The 15,269-nt window shown below is 42.7% G+C and overlaps 1 protein-coding gene across 1 annotated transcript in view; it reads left to right on the top strand.

Moving 5' to 3' along the window:
• Positions 1-15,269, top strand: part of LOC138599319 (voltage-dependent calcium channel subunit alpha-2/delta-1-like) — a 111,692-nt gene that overhangs the window by 36,095 nt on the left and 60,328 nt on the right. The window contains exons 4-6 of the mRNA XM_069670924.1: positions 7,613-7,672; positions 12,940-12,975; positions 13,697-13,832. Of these exons, the coding sequence (XP_069527025.1) occupies positions 7,613-7,672; positions 12,940-12,975; positions 13,697-13,832 (232 nt within the window). The remainder of the gene's footprint in view (positions 1-7,612; positions 7,673-12,939; positions 12,976-13,696; positions 13,833-15,269) is intronic.

Here is a 15,269-nt window from a genome sequence, read left to right as displayed (position 1 = left end):
CATTATTCTCCACTTCCTGGAGTGTGTGCATGTGTGTGTGTGTTTATGTGTGTGTACGTGCGTCTGGCTGCTTTTGTCAGCCCAGCTGTCGCACTCTGTGTGTGTCTCCAGCTTCGTGTTTGTCATCTTTGTTTTGAAACTTATCAGATGTACAGTATATGCATACAGAGAGGAGAGTGTATGCTCTCTCTCTCTCTCTCGCTCTCTCGCTGTGTATCGAGTAGCAGCAGCTGTGCCTCAGAATACGTGTCATCGTGCGAGGTGCCAAACGCTAGTTGACATTGTTTAGTTGACTTTTTTTGTCACTAGAACTCCAATTTTTTTATTTTTTTTATTCGCGGCTTGATATATAAACAACAGCTCGATGTGATGAGCGCAAATTGGTGTGTTAAATCATTGCAGACAATCAAAGACACTCGAAACATCGTTGCCAAAACACTCTCAGCTCTTTCAAAATAAAAGCAGGAGCTAAAGAGTGATATAAAAAGCCAAATTAAAGGTGCTAGAAATTGTGACATAACTTCAAAACACAGTGACTGTTTCTGGGTGTAGGTGTCTCCGCGTTGCAGCCGGGTGCAGCTGTAATTGGGAGTTGTTTGCAGCCAGCTGGCGCACACATAGCGTGCACGGCTGGAGGAGCTTGCTGCAGGAGAGATGAGCTGTCAAAGCGGCGCGCAGCAGAGGAGAGTCAGACCAACGCCAGTCTCTGACAAGTCACCGCCCAAGAAGATGCCCGCATGTTGGGGAGAGCTACTTCCTGTCTCGTAAATAGCGTCCGCTAACGTGCACTTGCTGTACCGTACACTTGTTTTCCTCCTTGTGCCACTTTACAAGTGTGCTGTCTCTCTCCCCCTTTTCTTCCTCCTGCCTCCCCGCAGGCCGAGCAGGATAGATCTGACTAAAGTGCTGCCAGTCACAACAGCAGATGCTCATGTTTCCCCCCCGCTCTCATGTGCATCCCGACACATCAGTGAGAGTGCAGGTGTGTGCGTGCGCGCGGTACGTCCTGGGCAGGGCTAATCAGACTTCCAGGAACGCGTGTCAGGATAGCAACACAGTCGATCTGTGTGTGTGTCGCTCGCGATGTTTGAAATTATTGATCTGTTTTATTTCTCAATGATTTCCTCCTTTTTGGTCTCTCATCCCTTTAAACACTCCTCATTTATTCCTGCTTTAAGACTCATTTTCAAAACATCATCCGATTAACGTTTGCTATGATAAAAAAGGCTCCTAAAAATCCCTTTATTTGTTGCACAAATCTGTAGGATCCTCGTGTCGTGACATCAGTAGGAGATTTAAGCGACCACACTTGACATGAGTCACTTTCTGTGTGAGCAGAAGGCAAACACACATGCACACACTCCAGCTAAGCTTGTGCATACAGCAGGGTTTATTGGGGATCTGCTTTAAAGAGTCACTTGCAGCTTGTTATATACAGTAGTTCCTCCTGATCCTAACGTCTTTTTCTCATACTTCATATTCATGTTGGGCATAACCTCGAGTCAATTTTGAATCACGTTGGTAAAGTCTGTTTCGTTTTAAAATTGTATTTAAATTGAATTATTTTTCGGAGGCTCTCCTTCCTCCTGAAACGAACAAGCCATTTTGCCATTCAAAGGTCAGACCTTAGCCACGATTGGCTGACAGTATTTGGAGTGACCTCGTAGCCCCTCCCTCACGTGGGGGTGTGGCCGCACTCCACTGTCACTCCAAAGTTAAAACCATGGCTGCTCTCGGATCAGTTATTCGGCCTTATGTACGAGCCAGAATCGCCAGGAGGTATCGGAATGGTGAGTTGAAATCTCGACAACGACTTGACTACAAGCGCGTGCAAGAAGGCAGCCTGAGGTGAATGACGGTGAAAGGTGATTGGTCGATTTCAGCGAAAGCAGGGTTCTACGTAGAAACCTGCAGCTGTTCTGAACGGCCCATTTCAGAGGCGACCTTTTGAAGAATGTAATTCTGGAAAAACACGGAATTATTCATTGTGAACAATAAACACCCAAAAATGTGAAACCCATGCAAAATATGAGAATATCCCTTTAAAAGATACGGCCCCTTTAAGAGATCAGCTCCCCCTTACCCAAATCCTCCTGCAGAAGGACGCTGCAGAAGGACGCTGCAGACGCAGCGTACCTGAAACCCCTTTTCCCCATTTGGGAACCATTGGTTGTGCAGCAACTCCACATTGTCGTGCTTATTTACTCTCATTATGACACCACTTTCAAGAAGTTTTATCTCAGTTGTGACACATCAAAAATTTGTGATTTAGCATTGCATCCCTGACTTATCATCAGACACGTGTTCCCGTCCACCTCCAGCTATCAAACAAAGTAAATGTGACACCGCTTCAAGGTGTGACAGGATCTTACTATGAGACTGCGGTGTTAACATAAAAGAGCCGCAGCAGCTGCTGACCTTTGACCCTTTGACTTCTTGATCTGGGGCCCTCGTTAATTAGTGCCTCTTTCTCTCAGCGTGTGTGTGCAGTCGTGGGCAGGTGTGTGTGTGCGCGCGTGTGTGCAGCTGCTGGGATTGTGCCCTGACGGCTGTAACTGTTGGCTGAAAGGAGTCAAAGAGAGGGTCAGCGGCCACCTGCAGATAAAAAGGAAGAAACGAATGCTTCTTCTATAAAGCTCTTTGATAGTTGAAACAGCTACTTCGCTTTGTGTCTCGCTTACATCTTTTCTGCGCTCTGCTTTGTTCTAGCATTTTAAGTCTTTTTCTCTTGAAAAGCATTAAACAGTATTGATTAATTAATTCCTTTCATCAAGCCACTATGGTATACTTTATATCGCACGAGAGGGAGTGATGTCGTACTGAATATCAGCGCAATATTGCTTTTATACAACAGTTACACAAGCGGCAAATAGTAGTAAAAAGTATTAATCATCAACAGATTATTTTTTCTCCAACAACTTAACTAATTGGACAACGTAACTGAAACTAGACTTTGGTTGCCAAGCAACCCAAACATTCTCCTGCACTCTGTGTCTACAGGTTACCACAGTTCAGCTGTTTTTCATCAGGTACATTTATCTGTTTGTTTTAATTTATCATCAACCAGTGAAATAAGCTGTGATTCAGAGGAACCAGCTTGATTAATGTACACACACATGGTCTGCTGTGATGTTAATTAACAGTATTGGCTGAGTGATACACAGAGTGAAAAGTCCTGGTGATGTTCTCTGTATAAATACACATAGAAAGCCTCTTGTCCAATCAGATTGCTTGGTTGGAACTAACCGTTGTAACGTAAGGGATTATGTATAGTGAGCAGGTCGTTATCGCAGAATGGATGAGCAGGACCCAGACGCGAAGCCCGACGGCTTTTTACCTATGAAATCAATTATTTGACACAAAATATTGACACTCACAGTGAGTACTGCGTCCATAGCAATCTTTAACTCTTTAGGGCCCGATCAGACAGAGTGCGTTTTAGCAGCTGGGGGCGGCTTTTTTGTCATCGTTTTCAATGAGAGGCTTTTTGCGCGCTGCTTTTGCTTTGCAGAGTGCCTCACGTTTTTCTGCTCTGTGCGCCTCGTGTTTCTGAGGAAACGCTCCGAGCGCCTCGAGTTGAAAAAACTTCAACTCAAAGCAGAAAAGCGCCCGACGTCATGGCCGTTTTTTTCTCATTGCCCAATCGGATGAAAGGAGAGGCGAGCCTTCTGTCAGTTTACAATATAACGGTTAGGTTGATGACAGCTAATGATTCGGTGGTTGCCTTAACAACGCCCCCAGTTGCTAAAACGCGCTCTGTCTGATCTGTTTACTTCCACAAAAAAGGCAGTGCGGTGCGCCTTCTGTCTGATCGGGCCCTTAGCCTTCTTAAAATGAGCTAACCGCTCAGCCGCTGAACTTTTTTATCGCTTAACCTTTATTGCTTTTCTTTTTTTCCCCGCCATAAATAAACCGACGTCAAATTTACCGAACTTCTTTCAGCGGATTGATATGATTACAGTTAGTCCTCCGGATTGTGTGATTAGAGCTGCATCCCTAGCAACGGTCTGCTCTTCATAACAAGGGTCTGTTATCAAGAAATAACAGACCTCGGAATGCTGTGATTAACCAATCAGAAACAAGTATTAAACACAGCCGTGTAATAAATTGACTTAACCGATGAGGATGTGTGTGCATCCGCTTGTGGGCACAAAATTGTGTTATAAAAATCAGAAACAAACCCTGCAGGTACTCCATCGCCACAAATTTGTACTGATGCCAAGTGTATGAACTTCTCCACCCCACCTGTGCAGCACGTCAGCACCAGCAGCAGCTTTAGCTCCTCTTCTCTGTAGTTCACTTAAAACGAGTTCAAATTGAAATGTAAATTCTCCTGCTGCTTTAGAAATGTGAGTTAACTTCATCAAAGTTTGAAGTTCGAAGTCGTCTCATGAGTTCTGAACATTCAAAAAGTCGTACTTTAAAAAAAGGAGCCTATAGCTGCTCCTGCTGCAGTTTGCACCAGAGCTAGTATAAAGGCACACCCACTAACATTCATATATTCTAAATAAAGATTGTAGAAGTTATCTGCACGGATTTGAAAGCAATCATCAAAACACAAAAACCTTTTGGCCTCTTATTGATTCCATCCTTTTGATGCTCTGAGCCTGAAAAGAACGGCCTCCACAGTCAATCACCATCGATGGGTTTGTGACCGCAGCATCAGACAAGAAGTTTATTAGACTGATTGAAACACACACCGCAATCTTTCTTGGAGCCAATAATGAGCTGACTGGAAACCGGCAGCTTGTTGCATTTATATTAGCAGCTGTGGAGCATAAAGCAAAAAGACCATAACACCCCTGTAAGAAAATGCTAGAATTTAAAAGCTAACGTAGCGATAGAAGGGTGGATACCAGAAATGTCATTTAAATGCAGCACAATTATTTTTCCTTAAAGTGACATCTGCATTCTTCCTGTTGCTCGCCAACGTACGCCTCAACCGGGCACACACACGGCTCCATTTCACCTTTGCTCCTCTGCTCGCCGCGACGTCCCTCCGTCTCTGACAGCCACAGCTAAATCTCCGCCCTAATGAGACCCAACTGAGAGGCTGTCGAGGTAACCGTGTTACGCGCCGCAGGAGTGTCGGCCCCCGTCATGCATTATGGGTCGGCGCTGTGTACGGGCGTAGCGAGTGATCTGAAGCCAGACCTGCGGGAGGGGGGTTTCATTATGAAAATGATGCCTCGGTGCCAATTGAATATGCACGAAGGAGGTTTTTCTTTGAGAGAGAAAGAAAGAAAGAAGCAACAGTGTAGGAACATGCAGCACCCCTGCTGTGGAAATGTTGGATGTTTGATGGCCTTTTTCTTCATTTATTATCGTGCAACTAGTGTCTCTTTAAGGATTTAATCCAATAAATTACACATACTTTATCTTATTCTGCAGCTACAATGATATGAGCAAAGTGGTACAAGATTTTAAGTGCTGTTGGATGAGTAATTCCAGTGCATACTTGGTGTCACGTTTCAGGTCTGATTTTGCGTCATATATCCCGGCACACGATCCACAATCAGCCTTTGTTCTTCCTCTCTGATTCCCACAACCCACAGCAGAATTAACTCAATAATTCATCGTTTCAGCCCCCGCCTCTTCTGATTTCATAAATTAATTTACTCCCTTGCCCCCATCAGATCCCCGCTCCTCCTGTGCAACTTGAATCCCTTTGTGCGGTGCGCACACGCAGGAGGAGCTGGATGTGATATTTCCCAGGGGAAATTAATAGTACAGTGTGTTTCTGGACCAGGTACAGATTAGAAGCCGGGCCCATTATAAACCCATTAACCTAGTCATTAGGACCAGATCTGAGAGAAGATGGAATAGCACGGTGTCTATTTTTAGCACGACATTGTGTCATAGTTAGTCCTACTTCATAGCTGCAGGTGCTGAGAGGAAATGAGGTGTTTTCCCTTGAACGCACCGTGACTGCATCAGCAGCACCTCCTTAAACTGCCATAAGGTAGATGTAAAGACTTGACATGTAACTGCTATTATTAATTATTAAAGCCCAAATCCACAATGGCCTTCTTACCATGTAATACAGGGTCTAGTGTACATAATAGTAAGCATTAGACATTTTTTTCCATCCCATAAAAATATTTTAGTTTCTGTAAACTTTTCCTGAAAATGGTTTGAATTGAATTTTTTTATGCTTACATATATTTATTACATGATGAATTCCACGATCAAAACACAAGAAGTGACATGCCTGCTATATGGCTGTGTACACATAGCACCAGCTTAATCCATGACAGCCATGATTGACTATTGACGTCCCCCGACTACGATACTGGTATCAATACTGATACTGCTTATCGCTACTGATACTTATCAATAATCTTATCAATACTACTCTCCATTTTTTATTTGTTTGTGTTTATTTGTTTCTAGACTTTCTCCAGCAGGAGACCACAAAAATGTAACGTCACTAGGTCATCACTCGGGGACGGATGCCAGCTACGTTAGAATGAAACGATTGAATGAAAATGACATTAACAACATCACTCTGTGATACCTGTGGAGTAGCTTAGCATAATTTACAGTTCAAAAAATACTCAGTCAGTCAATGATTCAGTCAGCCCTGTCTCTTTAAGAAACCCCGCCCCTGCACTCTGTGACGTCACAAAGTGCAGCTTGTTGAAAAAACAGTGTGAAACCTGGCGTTCACAGCAGCCCGCAGACCGAGCTGAGAAGCCTGGGGATTACTCCAACATACTTTTACCTACAGATTTGAAACTTCACCCATGTTTAATGTGGACAACCAACATTGTGACATCATATATACGTCTTAAAATGTGAAACTGCATAATACACCCTCTTTAATTACGACGAATGTTAAATACAGGTAGAAGCACCATTTGTCTGTTAGCTTATCGGTACTTTCAGTACTGATCTATCACATACCGTTACCAGAAAATACCAGTTCTCTACTCCCATCCCTACCCCGGAAGTTTAGTGTCGACTGCAGTTGTCTATTTTCATTCAGGACTAGCTAACACGACAGAACTCACCTAGCATGGCATTCATAGCTTGCAGAACAAAGGGGGGAATCTCAGCTAACTGCTAACTATGATTTGGAAAGCATATCATCTTGTCACTCGCCATTCAGTGACCTAATAAAATAAATCATTAGAGATCGCAGGGTTTGTTCTTCCTCCTCTGATTCACAATCACACAATTTAAACATATACTCATGTCAATCAAAGTGTGATAGGCCACGCCTCCAAAGTCTTGAGAAATTATCTAAACTGCCAAGTTAGCTTCTTTTCTTCCAGGTTTTATTACAGTTATAAATACTTACCTTTTCTGGAATGTTAGTGATTACTTAATGAATCTTTCTACTTTGATATAATATATACATTTAACTATTTTGAGCCAAATTTTCAAAGGTTTAAAGAGCCATGATATAGATTTATCTAGCTGCTCTGCTCCTAGCACATCAGATTTCTGGATTCGCTAACGCAAAAACTGTCATCCTTTTATAAAGTGAGCATCAGGGCCAAAGCTACTATCATAAAGCCAAAAAAAATCTTCTATTCTAGTTTGTCCAAGAATATTTAGCATGTTTCTGACTGTGTTCCTCTCTCTCTCTCTCTCTCTCTCCCCGCAGAGGCTGGCCACAGAAGCAGAGAAGCTACAGATGGAGCACGTGTGGAGGGACGACAGCGAGGTGAGCGAGCTCCATCTGATATGTTCATTAACAACGGGCTGCGTTACATACGGAACAACTGGTGCCGCGAACTCCATAAGAGGAGGGACGTGTAATTCATGATCCAATATGATTTCAATAATTGGATGGCAAATCTCATTACAATGACAACTGCGCTGTAATGACTTTATACTTGATTTCATTATTTTATGTAATAGGCAGAAATAACCAGGCATGCTTACCATGAACACACACACTCTCACTCTGTGCCTATTAATCATAGTGTTAAGAACACATTAGAGGGGAATGTACAGCAAATTATATGAACATGCTATTATTTAACTCATTCAATTACTTCACCCCAATAAATGCATCGCCCATACCTCTGGGAATTAAAGCGCACCTCTCTCAGCCGCTGATGCTGCGCTTAAGCTCCGACTCTTTCCGTAATACATGCAAATTGCACATTTCCGTCCCCTGCGTTGCCGGCTGCCGTTTACAAATGACAAATGATATGTAGACTCTGCTGATGGAACTTCAAAGAGATTCAACTTTGCCATTTAGACTATTAACTTAAAATAACTCCTTCAGTGTTGTTTGCCAAACGTTAATGATTCTTTTCCATTAAAAGTTTCCCGTTATTTAACTTCTTGCACTGAAGAAAAGAGGGAAGAATAATACTCTTTGGGGGTATTTTCATTTATCAGCTCTATTACTTTATTCCTTTGGCTCGTGATGCTTGGCTAGCAAACGTAATTAATTTTTGGGGTAATGTGAAGGGGGTTTGTGCAACACCTGAAGCAATGAAGTATCTCACAAAGCATGTAAGAGGGCACAGGTGGGCAACATGTTTGGACCAATCACCGTATATAAAGATGGACGACTGCAGTGTGCGTGTTAGTTCTGCTCCTCTCGCTGTTACACCTGTCAACAGAGCTGTCAATCATGACGTTACACCCTTTATTTACGGTGGCCGACAAGGGCAGTCGTGCTGCAGTGGCCACAGCAATTTCCATGAGAAGAAACGGGCTTCATGTGGTAAAATAAACACAAGATTTTTTTGCAGCATTCCTCCCTTTTTTGCAGCAGCAGTGTTGTTTTTTAATAACTTTTAACATACATCATTTCTCACTAACGTCGAGCTGGGCAGAGTCATCATAAAGCACCGCCAGCTGCACGGCTGACAGAAGCTACACTTAGCAGTGGCTACTTTAGTAAAGTGTTGATTGGGAGACATTTATTAACAGGGTGTTTTCTTTGCTCCGCTGCAGCCACGTCTAAAATTAAAAAGTCTGATAACTAATAAATTCACTGTCTCGTCTCCCTCTCTCTCCCGTCAATAATAAACCTGTTACACAGAGCACCCCCTACAGGCCTGGAGGACTTCAGTTGTGTGGACTGGATTTGCATCGTTTCTGTATTTGCAGCGCGTTTTCTGTTAATGCATTTGTTTTGGCTTTTCGCAGCACATTTTTTTTATTTGCAGCATGTTTCTGTCTTTGCATTTGTTTTTGAATTTGCGTCATTTCTGAATTTGCAGCCCGTTTCTTATAATGGAAACGGTTGCAGTGTTTTGGCCACCGTACTTTTTATAGCATCAAAAAACAAATAAAGTAAATTAAACACTTGGACATGAATTAGCATGATAGTAACTATCTATAATGACAGAAACCATGTTTGAGAAAAATTAAACTGGTGTGTATTTTGATTTTATAGTTTGACTCATATCCCATCTGTTAACATGGAGGAAGCGGGCTTTATGACCTATACTGCAGCCAGTCAGCAGGGGGCGATAGAGATGTTTGGCTTCACTTTTTGGATGCGTTCACGTCGTCCACAGCCATACAGGTTTACACTAGTACTGCTAGTGCTGCTATAGATGCTTAATAGGTTGTTAACACCTGTTGCAGGTGTTTTTATTGACTATACCAGCTTTTTGTCCTTCAACATCCACCCAACACCCCACAATGCAAAGGGTTCTGATCAAAGTTCTGTATCATGCTTCAGTATTGGATCTTATTAGCCAGATTACAGATACATTCTGAGGTCTTTAATGGCTCCAGGAATTTGCATTATTTTGAAAGAGATAAGAGTCTTCATGGTCTGTCACCTCCTCGATTGACAGATACAAATCTCATAACTGCACGACTGTCGCGTGGCTGTCACAGAATGTGATGACCTTGTATGTGTAAGCACAGCTGTAGCTTAAAGATCAGATCAGATCGGATCAGATCAGGCGAGCATGTTGCCCTCAGCTTAGCCCCGCATCAACCTGTGTGTACCTTCAATCAGCCTTTTTGTGTGCTGTGTGTCAGCCTTCAGCCTTGTGAGGAGGCTAGTGTGTGCTAAGCAAAATGCATGTTTATTGAATCTATTTGTCTGTTTTCACAAAGCACGCAGGCTCCCTGATTGTTATACTTGGTTAATATTTTCCATAAAATCCTTCCAACACAGGAAGTGGGCATCTTTTTTAGAATAATATATGTTCTGGACTAAAACCACATCCAATTCACATTTAGTGTTAATACTGTACATGAGTTCAAACAACACAATTAGCAGAAAAAAAGACGGTTTAATGTTTGAAGTAGGCTTACTCAAACATATAAGCTTATTGGGAGAATTTGCATCATAGTAGGTTATAAGTGTTTGAAATAGCTCCGTGTGTGTGTGTGTGTTACCTGTCACCTTTGATAACTAGGCCAGTACTGCTGGGCACCTCTCCCTGCTGACGTTAAACACTTAAAAGGTGTGAGTGCTGCAACAGAACCACACACGCGTGTGTTCAGTGTCGTATAATGAATTTGGCCCTATTTACACCCTTTATAAAACATAAGCTTTGATCATGCCTCATTTGATTGCATTGTGTTTACCTCTATATTTATATTCACTACTTATATGCAGTGAGTTTTTCTCTCATTTCTAATGTACGAGTGGGTGCCGCTTTAAATTTTAGATATTAAAGGGGAGGTATTGTGCTAATTTCAAGTGTTGTTATTTCACTCTGTGATACCTGTGGAGTAGCTTAGCATAATTAACAGTTAAAAAAACTCCTAATTCTTCTCACACTGGCGCTCTGTGCAGGCCCTCTTACAGCCTCTGCCTGAAACAACTCAGTCAGCTCTGTCCCTTTAAGAAACCCCGCCCCTACAAGCCTGCTGTCTTCTGATTGGCCAGTCATACATTTACCTACAGATTTGAAACTTCACGTTTAGTCTGGACATCCAACATTGTAACGTTATATATATGTCCTAAAATGTGAAACAGCATAATACCCCCTCTTTAAGTCATTAAAATTGGTGCCTAGCAGCCTGTTTTTAAGAGTCTGTTCACCATCAACTAGTGTTTGCAGCAGCTGTGAGTGCAAGAGAAAAGCTGGTGGGGGCAGATCATGCTGGAGTTTTCAGTGAGCGGATGACATATTGAATGACTCATTACGTTTTACAAATGTCTACACGAACTGCGGTTACACCTGGCAGAGATTTGATTGCAATACAATAGCAAGCATTTTTCAGACAATGTACACACACATATACTCTGATTTGGCAGTATGCATGACACCTACGACAGCATGCTAGCATTAGCAAAAAGCCTTTGTTTGTTTTCTCCACCCCTCACACGTTAGGTGTTGTTGCACAATAGCGTTCCCTGCGGGGTGTGATGGTGTGACCTCAGCGTTAGCATCACCTCCTAAGGTGCGCATCTGTCTGCTATAACATGACCTGACAGGAAGCATCATGCTACAGTCTCCTCTTATCATCTTTTGTTTGTATATTGTTGCATGTGCATATTAGCATGTTTAGCATACACCTTCTCTTTGCTCATTAACCTGCATGTCTCCTGCTAAAGCTCATTAACAGTCAAAACAGCAAAAGAGAGCAGATGCTAACGTTTGGCACTGCTTAATTGCTTATTGTGTGCTAATTACACACTGTTCAAGCTAAGGTAGCAGACGCAGCAGCTGGAGGAGACGCTTATCCTTTTAAGTTGTCGTTCTGTTAGCTCGCACCTGCAGAAGTGGTGGGCAGGTGGTGGGAGTCGGCAGCCAGCTCGGTGGCTCCGGGGCAGTCTTATGTCAGCAGCTAGGCTAGGTCGTTAGCGCCCTGCTAGCCTCTGTGTTGACAGGAGGCCCAGCAGTGTGAGAGCAAAACAACACCACTTACTTCACTGATCCTCAGTGTCAAAAACAAACCGCTGCCCTGCAGAGAAAAAAAAAAAACAGATTTAAACACACACAGTTGCAAGTTTAACTTTACAAAAACACAAATATTTCAGTTTTACTTTCTAATTTTAAGGAAGTATTTGACCTTGTTAGCTTTTTTCACCCAAGACAAGGTACTTTATCTTGAGAATGAGGGGCCAGATTTCAGTGACATGAGTTGTCTCCTGTTCCACGATCAGAACAAAACAAGCTGGCTTAAGATGGGATCGTGTAAAAAAGTTTCCTGAATATGTCCTTTCTTCTATGAGGTTAGGACCTTTATTTAAGACTCAAATTGTCAACTTTGAATGTATTCTACTCAAACATACCCTCTTGATTTTAATTAAGGGTCTTCTTTAGAGCAAATATAGAGTCTAATGGGACTGTAGGCTTTTTTTCTCCTTCGGTAGACGTTGGAAAATAAGTAACACGTGAAATTGAATATACCAGTCCCTCCAGGATTTTGCTTTGGGCTTTTTCTGCCATTGTTGCGGCCTGAAATGCCTGATTTTGGGCAGATTTTTGAAAAAGTTGCAATGTTTTTTTAAGCTTTTTTTGTGTGTGACACAGGACACATCCACAGTGAGCTCCAAACGCTCCAATAAAGCCATCACTTCCAACATTTCCGTGTCAAGATGCCAAATAAAATGTGTAAAACTTGTATGAAACTAACGCAAATTACCATCAGTAATTTCGCACTACACGTGCCTACTTCAATGCTATCCATGTGCCCAAAGAAGAATCTACACATCGTTTATTAAATTGAAGCTGTTCTACATGTTATATTGGGTGCTACGCCTGTAACCACAAAATTGCAAGGTTGCGAAAAAGTTCTGGGGATTGGGAATCGCAACTTCGCAACTTTCTGGAGGGGCTGATATAGATGCAATCTGATCCTTGATCAGGATGGACACATTTTGGTCCCCATTCACCAGTGTCAGTACACTGTGACATCACTGCCAAGTGTGGTTACAGGTGGAGCAAAGCAACTTAAAACATTGTAACTCTAAACCAGTAAAATAATGATTTAAAGTTTGATGTGTTCTTCCTCATCTTTGAACTCACCTGTTCCTCTTTCCTGTCTTTGCAGGCGGAGAAATTTGTTTACTACTACGCCAAAGAGAAAGTAAGTACAACTTGACCCAACTATTCTGATACCCTCTAAGTTAGATTACTCTGAAATCAAACACCATAAGCAATTTATATCCTGTGTTGGGCTGTTTTGTGTCGTGTAACCGAAAACATCACAAGTTATCCGCCAGCATCACTGTTGTCAATATGGCCGCTGGAGTCACCCTTACAGCCAATGGAAGTATTTCTTAAAGCACATACCACAGAAGTAGTACGTATAGATACGTGTTAGCATCCATTCTTTGCTGAGGTTTGCACTTTTTTGTCAGCATAAAGGCCGGTGCATGTTTTATCCCCAAATTCCGAAAATCTCGAGTGTGCGTGAGACATTAGACGCCCCTCCCCCTCCCGGCCTCAGACGTCATCTGTCTGCTCTTATAAACAGGGATCAGCTTCTAATTCCCCTTCAATGTCCCAACACACCCAGAGCACACTGATGTCACTCCGTATTTGACTGACAGACCCTCTCCCCTCTTCCTCCTCCTCTCTGGATGCCTGGGTTTTATGTTTCATGCCTCAAATTTTGATTCAATTTCCCAGGCTTTATCTGACAGTGGTGACATTTTAGTGAATACTCAACATTGACACCTTGTCATTCACGTTAACAAGAAGCTGCATATAGAGACTGTGCACATACTGAGGGTTTACACACATACAGAAAAATAGAATGCTTTGTAGGACGGTTTTAAAACGGTTTTCTTTCCTTTTTTTCACAGCTCTACGAGACTGACGGCGTAAAGAGACGGAAGAACGCATATATTCCAGATGATCTACAGATTGACCCCGACTTCAAGCGACTCGTCTCCTACAACACCACCGCCGTCCACATCCCTACGGACATATACGAAGGCTGTAAGTTGAAACACACATGCACTGTAGAAAAATGCATCAACACATCCCTCTTTAAAAAAAGTGAAACATAGCAACCAGCACCTCCTGCCCTGCTCTCTGTCTCTCTTTCGTCCTGTCATCACTTTGTCCAGTATCTACAGTACGTTCCCATGATGAGGCGCTCAGCCTCGCGGCGCTCTCTGCACTGTATTCTGTTCCTCCCCAAGGCCAGGCCATTCCAGTCTAAATATAGCGCAGACGCCAATGGCCGAATGGGCAGCACACTCTAGCCCCCTCTTTGCCCTGGTCACCAGCTGCTCCTTTCCCTCGCGTTTATTACTAACCCTGCTGACCTCTCGGGACAGTTGCACAGGAAGTCAACGCCTCTGTCAAGGATAGCTCTTTTGCTGGTTTGCATTGTACTTGCTAAGAGCTGCTGTTTCAGTGTCTTAACACAATATGTTATGTATCTTAGTTTGATAATTGGTGTGTGGTTTAATTTGAGATTTTTAGCCATGTTAGTCGCGTACAGGGATGCATTATTGTCGTTTCAGTCCCTAAAAGTGAAGCCAAAATATCTCTATCGCCCCCTGCTGACTGGCTGCAGTATAGCTCATAAAGCCCGCCTCCTCCATGTTAACAGATGGGACGAGAGTCAAACTATAAAATCAAAATACACGCCAAATAAATAATTCTCAAACATGGTTTCTGTCATTTTAGTTAGTTATAATCACGCTGATTTACGTCCAAGTGTGGACCTATGTGATAGGACCAGCGCCTATCACAGGGGGCTATTTTGGCAACACTTTCATCCAATGAGAGCAGATTGAGACAAGCATTTGGTCCAGACCAATGGATTACAAAAAAGAACACTACACACATTTACAATCCTCAGAAGTTCATCCTAATGACCTTTGTGTCCCACTGACTTTCATGCTGAACCACCAACAACTTAAAAGATTCTATTCATCCTCAGAAAAATGACGCATTTACAAGATAGTCGTTCTTGTTTAGCGCTAAACAAGCAAACGTTATCATGCTAACAGGCTTGACTTGACCTTCCTGGTAGCTTTCCTGGAAACACTGACGTGCCTGCTGCTCTTTCTTATGTTTTAATGAGCAATGTTGACTTGAAGCGCGTTATTATGGCTCGCAGCCCGGACAAAGGAGGATTACTGTACATATTCACATGCATCATACACTGATGGGAGAAGTGGGGTTCAAGTGCTCTCGGGCACTTTTTAAATACTTGTTGAGGCGAATCAGATTGGCCTTTAACAGTAACATTTTCCCATCGCACGTGTCTTTGAAAGCCCTGAGTGATGATGTCACTGGGTTGTTTAGTTGTCAGTGTCCTAGTAATGTATTTGCAGGAGGTGAAGTATGCAAAAGGTTACATTAAATCCCTTTCTTACGATGCTTAGTGAGTCTGTATCAGTGTATGCGTGTGTGTGCAAG

The sequence above is a fragment of the Semicossyphus pulcher genome, unplaced genomic scaffold (assembly GCF_022749685.1).
Source record: "Semicossyphus pulcher isolate SPU_LCO1_2020_fin unplaced genomic scaffold, fSemPul1.0.p SCAF_20, whole genome shotgun sequence".
Lineage (NCBI taxonomy): Eukaryota > Metazoa > Chordata > Actinopteri > Labriformes > Labridae > Semicossyphus > Semicossyphus pulcher.
The sequence above is the reverse complement of the archived record's forward strand: the minus strand, read 5'-3'. Positions and strand labels throughout refer to the sequence as shown.